Source organism: Diplotaxodon limnothrissa, linkage group LG3, assembly GCF_057381915.1.
Source record: "Diplotaxodon limnothrissa isolate DT_005_m linkage group LG3, D_limnothrissa_male_GT1.1, whole genome shotgun sequence".
NCBI lineage: Eukaryota > Metazoa > Chordata > Actinopteri > Cichliformes > Cichlidae > Diplotaxodon > Diplotaxodon limnothrissa.
Window position 1 is genome coordinate 43585839 of NC_140598.1, and position 17415 is coordinate 43603253.

Here is a 17415-nt window from a genome sequence, read left to right on the forward strand (position 1 = left end):
CTCCCCCTCCTGCAGAGGGAGCTCCTGAGGAGAGGAAAGCTCCTGCAAGATGTGATAATCTCCCCCACCAGTTGAAGAGCCCCCCAGGTGGCTCGCCTGCTCCAGGGCTGGGCCCCCATGCACCCACCCGCCCACAACCCCGGCAACACACCAACCAGGACCCAAGCCCCCGAGGCCCGGCCCGGGCCCCAGCCCAGAGACAGAGCGCCCCCAGAACCTCACGCCCATCCCGGACCCACCCAGGGGCAGCCAGGCTACCAGGTCAGTAACCCACGTCCGTCAGCACAGACCCTCCCCTAGCCCCGCTGCACGCAGCCGCAAGGAAACAGTCACCTGAGAGCCAACAGAGCCCCTAACCGGACATAACAGCTACCCCGGGTTGAGCCCCCCAAGGAAGATGCCTCCGGGGAACCCCCCGACGCCCTAAACCTGTCCCTACCCCCACACCAATCACAACAGTGAAGGCGGGACCAAACTATGACCCCCCACCCCCACTAGGTGATGGAGCTGATCAAAGGAGCCCAGAGCAATTGATCTGACGTGGTGGCAGAGGCTGTATCAAGACTAATGTAATCTAATAGATAATTTCCATATTGGTTAGAATTAAGATTATTTTTATTTTTCCAGTTCATGAGGACTGTTTTCTTGGCTGTGCATAGGGCAGTGAAAACCATATGGGCGATATTCTTTTCTGAAGTGACATTATCTAAGCTGCCCAACAAACACACTAAGGGGGAAGTTGGAATGTTACATTTCAGACACTTCGATAAGTCTTCACATATCTCGTGCCAAAACTTCTGAACTGGTGGACAGAACCAAAGAGCGTGGATATAATTGTCCGGTGAATTGGTTTGGCAGTGTGAGCAGTTGTTGGTAGACGTAAAGCCCATCTTGAACATCCGATGACCTGTATAGTGCACTCTATGTAATATTTTGTATTGAATTAATTGAAGACTGGGATTTCTAATTAGATGAAAGGTTTTTAAGCAAATCTGAGACCAGAAGTTTAGGTCTAAGTTAACTGATAAATCCGCTTCCCATTTTGCAATAGGAAGTGATATTGATTCATCTGTTTTAGAAAGCATTCTGTATATTTTGGATAGTAATTTGGGGGTTTTAAGAGTAAGAAATTGAACCACACTTGGTGGTGTTTGTAGTTCAACTTGACCGGGTTTAAATTTATTTTTTACTATGGATTTAATTTGTTGATATTCTAAAAATCTTTTCTTGTTGATCCCATATTGTGTAACTAGTCCGTCAAATGAGATAAATTCTGTTCCTTCTAGTATATGTTCTAAATATTTGATTCCTTTACCACTCCAATCTGAAAAGTTTATCATATTATTGTTTTGTAATATGTCAGGGTTGTTCCAGATAGGTGTACGTTTGCATGGGATTAATGAAGACGCCGTCAATTTTAGAAACTCCCACCACGCTGTCAGAGAAGAGCTGATGTTGATGCTTTTAAAGCATTCATGTCGTTGGATGTTTGAGCTGATAAATGGTAGGTCTGAGATCTCTAGATTGTTGCAAAGTGCTTGTTCTACATCTAGCCAAGGTTCATCTAAGAGGGTATGTTTTAGCCATCCTGAGATAAACTGAAGCCTGTTAGCTAAGAAGTAGTGCTGAAAGTTAGGCAGTTCTAGTCCTCCTTCATCCTTGGTCTTTTGTAGTGTTTTTAAGCTTATACGTGGGGGTTTATTTTTCCAAAGGAATTTGGACATATATGAATCTAGAGATCTGAACCAATCTTGTGGTGGTTTAGTTGGGATCATTGAGAATAAATAATTTATTTTTGGTAAGACCATCATTTTTATAGCGGCAACCAATCAAACAAGAATTTATTCTGGATCCAAGGGAAATTTGGAGGTTTATATGGAGGTTAATAACCCAGATCCTTCATCTAGTATTCAGGTGTTTGCAGCTCATGGTATTCTATGGGATCTTCAGAGAGGCACACTCTCCCAATTTGGAGGGGCTGTATGGGCTCATATTGTGGTCATAAATATTTTGTACTTGTAAATCAGGATTTGTATGTGTAAAAGGAATTTGCGTGTGTGTAAAAAAGATTTGTGTGTGTAAAAATAATTTGTGCGTAGAAATGACAGTCTTCACTAGTGGGGATACTTACAAAGCTTTCTTCTTTATGAATTAGCATACATGTTTTTATTGAGCATTTGAAGAACCAGCAAAAAAAAACAGAAACTCTTGTAGAGGACATAAAGTCAGAGATGGACAAGGAGCAGGTGCATCTAGTACAGGTAGAGCTGCTGCAAAAACCCACAGAGCTCAGCAGCCAGCGCAACAAATTCTGGATCCTTGGCTTTTAGTTAGCATTAGCAGCACATGCTGCGTCCGATGTGAAAGGACTTTATGCTGTGCACTGTGACTCACAGCAATGCTCCCGGGTAGGGCTGGGCAAAATGATTATTTTCCTAATCGATGAATCTAGCGATTAATTTTTCGATGCATCGATTAATCTAACGATTAATTTTTCAATCAGATTCGATTTCGATTTGATTCGATTATCAATTATTTCCCCATTATTTGACTTGTATAGCAATTTCACATTTACTTTCACTTTACTAAAATAAAGTTGTAGTAGTCGTACAATCTTATATAAGAGATAGCATTTAACAAGAAATGAAATATGCAAACATATATAAAATTGAGGAAAAGTTAACAAAACATTTAAAATAAATAGCAACAATGTAACATTCACTTTGATATCTGCAAAAAAGTGCTCTTCATTCACAAAACAAAATCCATTTTGTTCCCGTTTCTCACATTTCTGTGTGCGTGTTTGAGTTCAATCATCAATCATGTTAATTACATGAAGTAGTTATGGATTGTAGTAGTTATGCATTGGAGATTTAATAAAAATAAAATCCACAGTAAAATTGCAGTACAATCTTCTGTTTTTAACAAAAAATTAAATGTTGTGGAAAACAAATATGAATAAAGGAAATCATAGCAAAAAATTAATAAAATATAAACAGCAACAATGGCGTCTTTGAACAAATAAAATGTAACATTCACTTTGCTCTCTGCAAAAAAAGTGCTCTTCGTTAACAAAATATCCATTTTGCTGCCTTCTCTTCTATTTTTGTGTGTGTGTTCAATCACGTTCATCACATGAAGTAGTTATGCATTGGAGTGGAGGAATGTTAGCATTTCTACATGCTCAGCAGTCAGGCTTGCCCTTTTTTTTGGTGACAATGTTTCCAGCAACTGAAAAAAGCCTTTCAGATGGTGTTGATGTGGCAGGTACAGCCAGATATGATTTGGCTAAAGTAGCTAGTGTGGGGAATCTTGTTGCATTATTCTTCCATCATGTAAGGGGGTCATTATCCCTTGGAATAGGGGCTTCCCCAAAATACAACAATACTTCTTTCCTCACTGCCTCATTTTCTCCATCCCCAACCTGGTCAGTGTTTTCATTAAAATCTTCCTCCTCAGAATCTGTACCCAATAAAGTGTCCAACACAGATCTCTTCTTTGTTGGGGGACTTGCTGAGGCTTCCTGTCCCACATGTTCCTGCTCTAACTGTGATCTCTGCTCCCTTTTGAGATCAAGTGCCTCCCTCTGTATTCTTGCTTGCAGTTTCAGAGCATCTTCTGGAGAAAGGAATTTCAGTTTACGAAAACGTGGATCGAGGGCAGCAGCAATGAGTGACACATTTTTCCAACCTGCTTGAAATGCAGATACTTCTGGCTGCGACCTATACAAGATTTCCTCTTCTGCACAGTTCTGGAAAGAGTTCACTGCAGCAGAATCAAATGATTTGTTTTGGGTGGATTTCAGGAGACCTTTCAGCAGGGGGGGAAGAACAGAGACTGTGACATAAGACTGTCCACTGAGAACATTAGTGGCTTGCTCATAAGGCTTGAGCACCTCCTTCAATTCATCCAGAAGAATCCACTGATCATTTTTTCAGATCTAGGTACTGTTTCCCACGCTGTGTGACTTCTGGATCTGAAAGCGTCGCAACCACTGGCCATCTCTGTTCCAACAGACGTTCAATCATGTAGTATGAACTGTTCCATCTGACAGTGACATCCTGGATTAGTTTATGCTCAGCTGTACCCATCTGTTTTTGCTTCTGCTTAAGTTTGGTGCTAGCTGGCTCACTTTTCCTGATGTGCTTTACAAGGCCCCGTGCAGCTGATAGTGCCTTATCAATCTTGGGGTCTTTCAGTGCATAATTTACAACCAGTTGAAGTGTATGCCCGGCAAACCGATAGGACACCACTCCAAACTTCTCTTTCAGGATGTGAAGAGCTGAAACTATGTTACTTGCATTATCATGCACAATGGCAAGGACATTATGCAAGGAAATGTGGAATTTTTCTGCCACCTTCTCCACCCAGGAGGCAAGGTTTTCTGCAGTGTGGCGCTCTTCAACTGGCAGTGTTGCTAAATTGAAGGAGAGAAGATCCCAATTGTCATTAATGAAATGACAAGTTACCCCTAAATAGGACTCTGTGACCAGACTTGTCCAAGCATCAGTGGTAAGGGAGATTTTGGATGTGGCCTTTTTTAGTTAATTCCTTAGTTTCTCCACAGAAGTTTCATACTTTCTCTCTATCATGCTTGCAAAATGACGCCTAGACGGCAGAGTGTAACCTGGTTGGAAAGTGGTCAGCATTTCTTTGAATTCCTCACCTTCAACCACAGCAAGTGGTCTCATGTCTTTTAAAATCATAGATAAGACGCTCTCGGTAAGTACAGCCACCTCCTGGGGGGTGCATAGTGTACTTCTTCTCTGACAGTAGTCCTCCAGACGTCAAAAGCGTATAGTGTAGCTTTTATTTTGGAAAGAGCCATTTCTCTGTAATAAACTCTCTTTTCCAAAGATGAGTGATTTCTCGATCAGATAGATTTATTTTTTTTATTATTTTGTTGTTTCAGCAACATTAAATTTAAAAACTGTACCTTTGAGTTAAAATATATATTTATACTTTTAATAAATGACAAATTAAAAAGGCATGAACATTTTTTTGTATCGAAAAAATATCGAACCGTGACACCAAAATATCGAACTGAACCGAACCGTGAATTTTGTGTATCGTTGCACCCTACTATCTATCTATCTATACCATGTATGTGCCTCACTGTTATGCCATGTGCCTTCATAGCATAACAGTAAGAGATTAATGATAATCACCATCACCGTTTAGCAGGTGGTGTATTATCCTTGTTAACATTTTTCCTGTGGCCAATTCGCTGTCTCACATTTTTGTCTTTCTCCGATTTTGATAAGGGATGATCAAAACGAGTCGGAATGCGCCTGCGCGCATTCCGACTCGTTTTGCCAGCATGGGCCAGAAATAAAAACCAACTAAACAGCAGCTGCTACATGTTACTGCTAAGCATCTTAAATGATTTTTGCATTTATGGAGGTTGGGTGTTTATCTCTGTCTATGAGTGAGTGTATGTCTACGTGGATTGGGGGGGGGGGGGGGGGGGGGGGGTGTGTCTGGATGAATTAAAGGGTAAAAACCAGCGTTAGTAAAAAAATTGAAAACTTATGGTGGTTTGTCTTTTTCAGAAGCTGCTCCTGGATGTCATCGTTTGAGGTGCTGGTGCATAGCCGTCGTGCTTTTATGATAGGCCATGTCCACCTCACAAAGCTGGCAAATGACTGATTTGCTTTGTTTTCGGTTAAAATATCCCTTATTGTAGAACTGTTCGGGTGGAGTGGTTTAAGTCAACTGCGACTGCCTGACTAATGTTTTTACGTCGACATATTTTACGCGTTGACGTAATCGATTACGTCGACACATTGTCCCAGCCCTACTCCCGGGTCAGCCCTGACTTTGTGTTAAACTAATCCTAAAGTAATAATGGTATTTCTAACCATTGATATACCACAACTTTATCCTTTCAGCAGCTACTGAAAGTTAGGGGACCTAGCTTCTATGGGATATTTATATAGAGATCCTCCAGCTTCAAACTCTATTACCCTTCAAGAACCTGCAGTTCAAAAGCACCCCTCCGACAGCCAAACCCATCAATTCTCTGATTGGATAGTTAAATTTGTGATTGACATGACATTGACCAATGAAATAAAAGGGTCAAAAATTATTTTTAAACATATAAATCCTGATGTGCAAGTATAAAACTGATTTACAAGTACAAAATATTTATGACCACAATTTGAACCCATAGGACTGAGGCAGTGCTGGGAGAAGGATCTGGGAATTCAGATTTTAGAGGATAGTTGGAGGAAGCTGGTTTAATCGTGGTGTGTTTGCTCACATGAAGCACAGTCTCAGCTTATCCAATACAAGTTGCTTCACAGAAATTACTGGACTCCCAGTAAGCTAGTCAGGTTGAAGTTTGCTGACAATGACACCTGCTGGAAATGTCAGGAGGAAGCCGGGACCCTAGTTCACATGTTGTATGCATACTGGAAAAATGATTACTTGTGGTATGGGATCATTAACCTTGTGAACAATCTTTTTAATCTTAACCTTTCTAAGTCTCCAGCTTTGTGTGTCCTGGGTCTGTTACCTGACAGCAGTATTCTCACTAGAAAACAGAGACTATGGGTGCGTTTGCCTTTCATAACAGGATGCAGGATAATACTGAGGCGCTGGAAGTCATCTAGCCCCTGTTGTTTTAGGGAATGGTCGGAACAAATGTCCAGGATGGCATTATATTGTGGCGAGCTCAGACAAGGAGGAGACGGAGGTATTGTTTGGTCTTGCTTCCCGTGAGCTAGCCAGGGAGCACAGCCGTTTATTGACATCTGCAGAAGAACACAGCCGCTAGCTAACTGCTCAGCGCGGCAACAGCACAGCAACAACAATAACAACACACAGGGTGCCCTCTGACCCCGGAAGGACATGCCGTCGCAGCGAGAGGGCGTCACCCGTCACTATGGCAACATAAACAAAACATAACTGTACAAACAGAACCCCGAACAGCCCTTACCCGCTACATAGCCCCCACCTAAGGGGTCAGTCGTCCCCGACGACCCCATTACCCCACACAAAGTCCTGCAAATGTCCAGGTGCCTTCTTTTGGTGCACCGGCCGGTCACGACCGGCGTGGGAAAAGTCACTCGGGTCAGAACATGGGGTGCCACCATCATCCCCTGCCCCGGCGTCTGCCGGAGCGAGCGGTCGGTACGCTGAGAGCCTGTCACGGTGCAACACCACCATGCGCCCCGGGCCCGACATGCGGATACGGTACACCACATCTGTTAGCCGCTCCACGACCTCCGCCGGCCCTTGCCAGTGACTGCAGAGTTTGGGGGACACTCCTCTCTTCCGAACCGGGAAGTACACCCAAACCTTGTCGCCAGGCATGAAAACCCCCCCTCGGCACTTGGTGTCGTAGGCTCTTTTCTGTCGTACTCCGGCCTGGGCCTGGCGGGTGTAGTCATGAACCACCTGCAGCCGCTCCCTCAGCCTCCTGTAGTAGTCCATCTCCGGCTCGGGGGGGACCCGAACACCAGATCCACAGGTGTCCGGAGCTCCCGTCCAAACATCAGAGCGGCAGGTGTGCACTGGCTGGACTCCTGCACCGCAGTCCGATACGACCAAAGGACCAGGGGCAGATGTCGGTCCCAATCCCGCTGGTGGCGGCTGGTGAGAATGGCGAGCTGGGTGGCCAGCGTGCGGTTGAAGCGCTCAACCAAGCCATCGCTTTGTGGGCAGAGCGGTGTGGTTCTTGTCTTCTCCACCCCCAGTCGTCGGCAGATCTCCCCGAAGACCTTCGATTCGAAGTTACGCCCCTGGTCACTGTGGAGCTCAGCCAGGACCCCAAAACGGGTGAACATCTCCTCCACCAGCTTCTCGGCCGTCGTCGTTGTGCTCTGGTCCGGCACCGCGTAGGCCTCTGGCCACTTCGTGAAATATTCCATAGCCACCAACACATACCGGTTCCCTGACTCTGTGACGGGGAAAGACCCTAGGACGTCCACTCCCACTCTTTCCATTGGGGCCCCCACCAGGTACTGCTGAAGGGGGGCAGTGGAGCGTTGAGTTGGGCCCTTCTGTGCCGTGCAGGTGTCACAGCAGTGCACATGAAGTTCCACATCCCGTCGACAGCCAGGCCAGTAGAACCGTCCCCTGAGGCGGCGGAGAGTTTTGGCGTTCCCATAGTGTCCTGCCCCCACCGAGCCATGGACCAGCTCAAGCACCTGCGACCACAGCGACCGAGGCACCAACAGCTGCAGGAGACCTCTGCCCTGACCGGGGGCCCGCCATCTCCGGTACAGGAGGCCGTCGTGGGTCTCCAGATTGTTGTGGTGGGAGTAGTAGGCCTTCACCTGGGGCTCCTGTCCCAACACCCCCGTCCAGGCGGGGCGTTGCGCCGCCTCCAGCCAGGCCCCCACCTGAACCAACGTCGCGTCGGCCTCCTGCTCCCGCTTCAGCTGCTGCGTTGTCAATGGGAGCCACCCCCAGCACCTCCTGGGCCCGCTCCTCCTGTCGCAGGCAGTAGCGGCACTCGACGGCTACGCAGGGCCGTCTGGAGAGGGCATCAGCGTTGCCATGCTGTCGACCTGCCCAATGCTGGATCTCGAAGTCATAGCCCTGAAGGACCTCCAGCCAGCGGGCCACCTGCCCTTCTGGGTGTTTGAAGTTCAGGAGCCAAGTCAGAGATGCATGGTCAGTGCGCAGGAGGAACCGGCAGCTGTGCAGATATGGCTGGAAGTGCTGCACCGCTAGCACTACGGCCAGCAGCTCCCGCCGGGTCACGCAGTAGTTCCTCTCGGCTCGCCCCAAGGCACGACTGAAGTACGCCGCCACCCATTCTCCAGCCTCGTCCTGCTGGGAAAGGACCGCCCGACTCCTACATTGCTAGCATCAGTGTCCACAATAAAAGGTTGCCGGGCGTCAGGGTAGGCCAGGACTGGGGCTCTGGTGAGGGCCTCCTTCAGCTGTGCAAAAGCCGCAGCACAGGCCTCCCCCCCAGCCAAACAGCTGCCCCTTGTCAGTCAGGCGGTGGAGGGGGCTGGCCATTGTCGCGAACCCCTTGATGAACCGACGGTAGTAGGAGGCTAGGCCCAGGAAGCTCCGCAGTTCTTGGACGTTCGAGGGAGTCGGCCAGTCCCGGACCGCAGCCACTTTTGCGGGGTCAGTGGCGACACCTCGATCACATGGCCCAAGAACGTGGTCTCTCTCGCCAACAGCCGGCATTTCGCGGGGTTGAGCCGCAGCCCAGCTCGTCGGATGGCACTCAAGACCTCGCTCAGGTGAGACAGTGCACTGTCGAAGTCGCCACCATGCACCAACAGGTCATCCAGGTACACAACGCAGCGGCTACGAGGGATATCCACGAGCACCCTCTCCATCAGCCTCTCGCCTTGTAATCGGAAGGTTGCCGGTTCGAGCCCCGGCTTGGACAGTCTCGGTCGTCGTGTCCTTGGGCAAGAAACTTCACCCGTTGCCTACTGGTGGTGGTGTCCGGTGTTCTGGGAATTTCTCCTACCCCGTAAACCGTCCTACCCGTTGTTCCTGAGCATGTGCGCGCATGCGCACAACACAAAAAGGGAAGCTAAGCGCATCCGGCTGTGATTTCACGCTACTCCATTGTCATATTTTCAGGAGAATAGGTAAGTAGTAAGTATTAGTACTTTTTATTGACGTTGATACTTGATTTTTTTTTTTAAGCCTTTGTGATTGTTTGTCAATATTAAAGTGAAGTCGCTATCTGCTTTCTGCACAAAACTGTCGAATTTGCAGATTCGGTGAAGTCTGCTGCCAAGTTACTGGACACGTGGTATTTGCACAACACTTTTGAGTCCGCAGCTTCGGTGTTTTAAGGCTGTTTCGGTAATGTCGTTATTTAATAAGTTAAATTATTTGCATTGTCAACTGCACATATTGAAGCTCATAAGAAAATGTTTACTGACATTCGTAGATATGGAGAAGAAGTGGGAAGAGATTTACGCGTTCATTTCTGCGGGCTCCTACCCTTCAGGATATGACCAGGCTCAGAGGCAAAACCTCAGAAGATATGCCTCAAAATTCAAACAAAAGGGTCAGTAATTTATTGTTAATACTAACAACTCATATATGTGATTAAATTAATTTCTAAATATATATTGTTTTACTGCAGATGGAGAACTCTTTGTTGGAACCAGAAGAGTAGTAAAAACCATGGATGATGCCAGGAAGATATTTCATGAGTTTCATTCATCTCCAATTGGAGGACACACTGGCACACACAAAACGCTAAATGCAGTGTAATCCAGATTTTACTGGTTTGGTATGACAGTTGACATTAAAACATGGGTATGTATTAACTGTTTGTACTGTTGTTAAATAGTGTTTAAAATAAGCAATTTTTTTGATATCAGTTAAAAGAGAAACTGTACACTTGCAAAATATAAATAAATATGGTTAATTAGTGACATTACAGTAATAACCTGTAGGCCTGGCAGAGATTTGAAGACACGCACACAAACTATTGTTGCTAAATATTTTGTTCGTTAGAGAATATGTCATTACCGGTAAGTGTTTTTTATTTTTTGTTTTTTACAAATGAGAATGTTGAACATTTACGTGAACTCCATAAATATTTTTACCTTAAAGATTCTGGAATGTGACCAGTGTCAAAAAGTTGGGAAACCACTGACTGCTGTGCAACCGTTACAGTGTATTCAGGTAAATATTATGCCCCGTTTACCCATCAAACTATGTTTGTAGCTCATATTCATAAAGGCAGGAGGGTTTGCCAACTAATTTTAACCATCAATGTTAATGTGTACATTATACAAATTGTTATTCAAATTATTTATTTGTCCTTGATAGGTGTCTGAAGTGTGGGAACTTATTGGTATAGATCTTACTGGACCTCTTCCTAAAACTTCAAGCGGCTTCCAGTATATACTTACTGCAACTGACTACTTTTCAAAATGGGTTGAAGCTTTCCCATTAAAAACAAAATCTGCATCTGAGGTAGCCCAGCACTTGTGCTCCATTATATATAGACATGGCTGCCCCAAAAGGATTTTGTCAGACCAAGGCAGAGAGTTTGTGAATGAAGTAAGTGTTAAATAATTTTCAGTTACATTTTTTAACTTTACTTCACTGGGGTCAAAGATTTTTTTCTTGTGTGCTTGTATAAGAAGTATAACCTTGTCCTTATCTGTTGAAGCTCAACTTTGATCTTTGCAAGTTATTGCAAATTGAAAGAAGTGTCACAGCAGCATACCATCCACAGACCATCTGTGGATGGTATGTTGTCATTGGTCTTTTCATCTCATCTCAACATAAAAAGGTATGCCTAATTTTTATCTATCAGTTTTTAATAACATTACTTATGTTATTCAAACTTAATTGTTACTTAATAATTTATTAATTTCTTTACTTCTAATTAAACTTTCTGTCTTACTTACTGTGTTTACATATTTCTATGCCTGCATTTAGAGCCCTCCGAAAACTGGTGAATGACCAGCAGAATAACTGGGATCTGTATCTAGAGCCCACCCTGTTTTCACTTCGGTCAAAAGTACACACCACAACAAAATACACACCTTTTTTTCTGATGTATGGAAGAGAAGCAGTATTTCCATCAGAAGTGCCTGCTCAAGTGCCGGTGAGTGTTTGTCAAATTCTTTCTATGTTAGAACAAAGAATTGAAACCATTTAAGAAAAAAACCCAGTAATGTCTTTATGAATATATCATCTTGTTTTAATTGCTAATATCTACAAAATTTTAGATTTCCAACATCATTCTGCCAGACGACAAAAGGTACAGTGACTATGTACAGTCTGAAAGTGAAGCACAACATGCAGTTAAAGAAACTGCACAAGAAAACATTGCGAAGTCACAAGACAAGCAAAAGGTTGCATACGCCAAGCGGGCCCTGAAAAAGTACAAAAATGTTGTGTACAATGTAGGGGATCAAATTCTGCTTCTAAATATGAGGAAACGTGGGCGAAAAGGAGGAAGACTTGAACCGGATTTTTCAGGTCCCTACACAATTGATGACTTCAGTGGAAAATGTGTTAGACTGAAAAACGCTGAGGGAAATACTTTAAAAGGTCTATACAGTATTGACCACATTAAACCCTATAGAACAAGCCACCCTGTCAAGTCTCAACTCCAACTGAACCTGTTGAGAGTAGCCCATCTTCTGAGATGTGGCCTTGCAGTCCTCAGCATCATCATGAAGCGCTGCAAAATAACAGATCCTCTGTCATTCAGTTTGCACCAAAAATAGCTCAGGTAAAATCAGTCCAAGCACCAGAAGAGCTTGTACCAGTGATCCCCCAGAAACCCAGCACGCAAGAAAAAGGTGGCATAGCTAAAAATCTCATTCTGACCGGTTGGTCAATTGTTGCCAGTTTGGCTAGTCAAATGGATAGAATGTTTTGTTTTTTTCTCCCTTCTTGCTAATTTTGACCTGTTGGTCCAATTTTGGCTAATTTCTGATTTACATAAAGCTACTCCCCTCTGGCATGTTTATGTTGTTGGCCCGTTGGCCCTTGTCTGCTTGTGGCCTGTTGGCCCTTGTCTGCTTGTTGGCCATTGACCGTGATTTTCAAATGGCAGCTGTTATTACTAAAGAAACTTATCATATTTTGTTTTGTAGTGAAGTGGCTTTGGGCTGCAAAAGACACCGGGCGTGTGGAGGCAGTCGTTGGGCCATACAAATTGTATGACTCTTCTTTTCGCACACTGGAGGATAGTGGGTGGCTTTCTGATGAGGTAAGTGAAATAATCATTTTTGGTCCTAGTGGTGGTCTGTAAAAATAATCTTCTTTTAATCCAAACAGGTTTTAACCTGCACTGCCTCATTAAGAAACAAAAGGCAAGTAAGAACGTATGCCGGTTATTTCACAAAGGTATTTTATACAATTTTGTAATCTTTTTAAAAAAAAAAAAATCTTGCATTTTTCAGAAACCCGTGCAACCTCTCTGTTTTCTGGGAAGTTTAAATGTGTCAGCAAGGTAATGTAGATGTTATATTGGTTATATAGTGTATGCTATGTAAATAAATCTAAACCTTTTATAAACTTAAAAATATTCCACAGATGTTGTTTCCGGCTGAGGACATTTGGTTGTGCCCACTGAACTCTGGTGCACACTGGATCCTTGTGGTACATGTTCACACCTCATGTGTTTTTTCTCTTTTTTTGTTTTACTGTTATTTTTAGCAGCATATTCTTATAAGTGAGTGTAATACACATATTCTACTAAATACAATTTTTATTTTAGGTTGTCAAAATCTCCTCACAATCTGTACTGCTGTTAGACCCTCTTGGAAATGAAGGTTGTTATGAAAGGAAAGTTATGCGTAACTGGAGGTATTCATCATTCATTAATTATCTGTTTTAGGTTGTTTGGTTTGTGGTTTTTTTTTTCTTTTTATTTAGAGCAAAATGCTGGCTACATTTTAAAAACTTGTTTTGTTTTTATTAGGAATTTTCTGAAGATGAAAGGAAAGGAAGAGTCCCGAGTGGATTGGAAAATGGAGACTCTGCCACACAACAAGCAGATGGACTCCAGCAGTTGTGGAGTTTTAGTGTTGAAGGTATTTAATAAGCAATTGTATTTAATGTATTTAACTAGAATTAAGTTAATCAATTGCAATTACTGTAACATATTTTACAGTTTGCCGAACACTACCTTCTGAGTGGAGAGGTTACTAGGGTGCTGTCCACTCCAGAAGCCATTGGGCTGCACCGCACTGAAATTGCTTGCGGACTGCTAGAACATCAAAGTAAGTTGAGTCATGTGGTTTTGTGTTGCAATAGCACTTTCAGTTTTGTTTAAAACTGTTAGGTTTAATGTCAGTGTGTTTCTAGGTAATGCTGTGTAGTTTGTTCCATGCTGGAAGCCGATCCTGAGTTCAGTATGATTGAAATGGTAAAACAAATAAACCACAAATGCAATATACAGTGGCTTGCAATAGTATTCGGCCCCCTTGAACTTTTCCACATTTTGTCACATTACAGCCACAAACACAAATCAATTTTAATTGGAATTCCACGTGAAAGACCAACACAAAGTGCTGTACACGTGAGAAGTGGAACAACAATCATACATGATTCCAAACAATTTTTACAAATGAATAACTGAAAAGTGGGGTGTGTATAATTATTCAGCCCCCTGAGTCAATACTTTGTAGAACCACCTTTATCTGCAATTACAGCTGCCAGTCTTTTAGGGTCTGTCTCTACCAGCTAGAGACTGGTAGAGACATTGGTCTTTCACGTGGAATTCCAATAAAATTGATTCATGTTTGTGAATGCAATCTGACAAAATGTGGAAAAGTTCACGGGGGCCGAATACTTTTGCAAGCCACTGTAGTAATTATTTTCTCATCAAATTCATAATGTTGGTTAACACACTTACACCCCCCCCTTCTCCCTCTTCAGGTGCAGTGCGAGTTTTGTTCCAGATGGGCACATTTTGGATGTGCTCAATATGAGAGCAGCCTGGTCAAGTACCTGTGCGACAAATGTGCATAATTTGTACACTGTTTCTTTTTCAGTTCTTTCTCCCTGTGTTCTGTTGGATCTATAAATGTCAAATATATGTATCTGTAAATATATTCAGTAAATATATACTGTAACTATAATGGAGTGAGTTCATTGTCAAAGTTTATATAGTCAGGTGTTCCAATCACTTCAGTGGTGACAGCTGTATAACTTAAGCACCTTGGCATGCAGACTGCTTCTACAAACAAGTGCCAAAACATGCTACCTTTGTTATTATAAAGTAGAAGCATAATTCTGACAGGAAGAATTATGTGCCAAAACATGCTACCGTTGTTATTATAAAGTAGAAGCATAATTCTGACAGGAAGAATTACGTGCCAAAACATGCTACCTTTGTGAATGTGACCTACAAGCACACTTTAATGGGTAAAAAGAAGTGTCAAACCGAACTGAATATCAGCTACAAACATACTCTGATGGGCAAAGTTAAGTGGCAAACCATCATACCTACTTAAATTTGTGCTGGAATTATTGTTTGGCAGCAGAAATGTGCATAAATTACATACAGTAGGACATTTTGCCAAAGTAGGACAGTTTGTCATATGGCAGCGTAAAATTATCCTACTGGTAGGACGTTTTGCCAAAGTAGGATGGTTTGTCAGAACACCGGCAGCCTCGCCTCTGTCAGTGCGCCCCAGGGTGGCTGTGGCTACAATGTAGCTTGCCATCACCAGTGTGTGAATGTGTGTGTGAATGGGTGGATGACTGGAAATGTAAAGCGCTTTGGGGTCCTTAGGGACTAGTAAAGCGCTATATAAATACAGGCCATTTACCGTTTATTTACCATTTTGTTTACTGTGTCACGGTCTACAGAGGCAGGCCGTGCGGTGGTGTGTGTAATGGACCCAGGAGCGTACACAAGTGAGTAGACGGGAGTGAGTTTAACAGAAAGCGAGCCTTTAATATGACTGAAGACCAGGAATACAAACACAGCAGGGATAGCGTGGCTAAACTATAACTAAACTGGGAAAACTAATACTGTGACAAACTAAGAGAACTCTGAGACGAAGATGATCACAAAAAGACTGATCGTGAAAACATGGGGGTGAGAACACAGACGACGCGACACAGACTACATGAAACACAGAGACTAAACACACAAGAGGGATGATCAGGGGAAGTGGCCACACATGGGAACACAGCTGACACAGATAAACATAACAAGACATGGCAGGAGTAAACAACACTGACGGGAGACTGTCAAAGTAAAACAGGAAGTACACAGAGGTGCAAACAGGAGGAGAGAGAGAGCACGGGCATAGTGGGCTGGGGAAACATGGAATGAAACACAAGGAGGGGAGATGAGGGCTCACAGATACATAGAGGGGCACACAGGGGATAAAAGTCACAAGGGGAAGTCAAATAAGGAACAACATAATAGGACAACTCAGGAAACATGACCTAAATAAGGAACGAAATACAAAAATACAAGAAACTAAGAATACTGGGCCCACATGGCCCAGGACCATGACATATTGTGTTTGTGTCGATTTTGAGTTGACAGGAATCTGATGGAGAGAACAAACACAATCCAGTCGTAGTTACTGATCCATCATCTGTTCATTGATTGACACTGATTGACACATTTTGGAGATGTTAGCTCTTTATACAATAAAGTTACAGCGGGATACAAATAACATCAGGCTGATCCTGCCACAATTTGTTCCCCGGTTCAAATCACGGACAAACAGTATCCCACAGTTGTTTATGTTTTTAAACCCATTTTGCACAGAGAGGCATTTTTTGAAACATGCATTGATAGCAATGTTGAATATTATTACACATGAAAAAACACAACTAGACGTAAAATAATCACACCGTGACGCTTCTGCCTTTTTAAATGGAGGGACAGTAACTGCGTGTTTATATGTAAGCTGTAAAACCTGCAGATAGTCAGATTAACAGTATTTTGTCTCTATCTGCCATTCTGAAATTCATCTCATGTAAACAATAACGTGGCGCACAGCATGACGTGAAAAAAAGGCACATACCTTTGACGTTGGGTGATGAACTCTGTATTCCTCGTCTACACGTAAACGCAAAAAATTAGTTTTAAAAAATCTCAGTTTTCGGTGATTCGAAACGCCGTTTACGTGTGGACAAAACAGCTGCGTTTTCAAAAATACCCGTGTAGGTGTGAACAGAGCGTAAAAGAGTTAGTAGTTTGCAAGGTTATTATTGTTAACGAAAACTAACGAAATAACGAAAACTAGATGTGAAAAAACATTTTCGTTAACGGAAATAAAAAATTTAAAAAAAGGAAAACTAACTAAAACTGTAATGAGTGTTCACAAAACTAACTAAAAGTAACTGAATTTATAGCAAAAACATGTTTAGTTTTCATTGATGTGTGCGTGTCATACAATAGTCAAGGGTGAAAATGAAGTTTAGTTTACAGATTTTTTTCTTGCTGTCTAATTATGCCAGCAGGTGGCAGTACGTTAGTCGAGTCGTCTGTGTTGCTGCTCCGTCCACATGCAGAATCATGTCAGGAAAAGTCGGGAGAAAGCGCCAGAGTCCAGTTTGGGATTACTTTGAATATGACTGTGTTTTGGATAAAGCAAGTGTCTTGTAGTGGAAAGAGACAAATTATGAGGGACATTTCTAAAGGGAAAAAAATCCCACAAACCTCAAAGTGCACTTGAAAAGCTCACACAAGAAGGCTAACCTAGCTTACCTTGAGAAGGTAAGGGAGCACACTCAACCCTCATCCCCAGAAACAGAAGCTAACCCCAGGCAAGGCAGCGTGATGCATCCCGAAACAACAGGACTGGGACATCTACATAACTGTGTGAGTCAATTGCCTTCAAAAAGTTTATCAATTCACTTGAACCAAAATTACGAACACCCGGTGCTGCAAGAGTTAATAGTCTCATTGGGGCCAAGATATACATTTTATAGTTGCCTGGTATCAGTGGTTGTTCATCTGCCTTTATTTATTTATTT

The 17415-nt window shown here is 43.2% G+C and overlaps 1 protein-coding gene and 1 pseudogene across 1 annotated transcript; one reads left to right on the forward strand and one right to left on the reverse strand.

The window, feature by feature from the left end:
* Nucleotides 1-3144: 3144 nt before the first annotated feature.
* On the reverse strand, nucleotides 3145-4592 carry LOC146636020 (E3 SUMO-protein ligase ZBED1-like; annotated as a pseudogene).
* Nucleotides 4593-12999: 8407 nt separating this feature from the next.
* Nucleotides 13000-14399, forward strand: LOC146636021 (sentrin-specific protease 1-like). The gene is made up of 5 exons (XM_085350668.1): nucleotides 13000-13065; nucleotides 13184-13272; nucleotides 13388-13499; nucleotides 13580-13688; nucleotides 14347-14399. The coding sequence occupies exons 1-5, from the start codon at nucleotides 13000-13002 to the stop codon at nucleotides 14397-14399; spliced, it is 429 nt and encodes a 142-aa protein (XP_085206794.1).
* Nucleotides 14400-17415: the final 3016 nt, after the last annotated feature.

Coding starts and splice junctions, on each gene's coding strand:
- LOC146636021 (XM_085350668.1), top strand. CDS start 13,000: ATGTTGTTTCCGGCTGAGGACATTTGGTTGTGCCCACTGAACTCTGGT. Junction 13,066..13,183: donor GTGCACACTGGATCCTTGTG/GTACATGTTCAC, acceptor TTTTTATTTTAG/GTTGTCAAAATCTCCTCACA. Junction 13,273..13,387: donor AAAGTTATGCGTAACTGGAG/GTATTCATCATT, acceptor TGTTTTTATTAG/GAATTTTCTGAAGATGAAAG.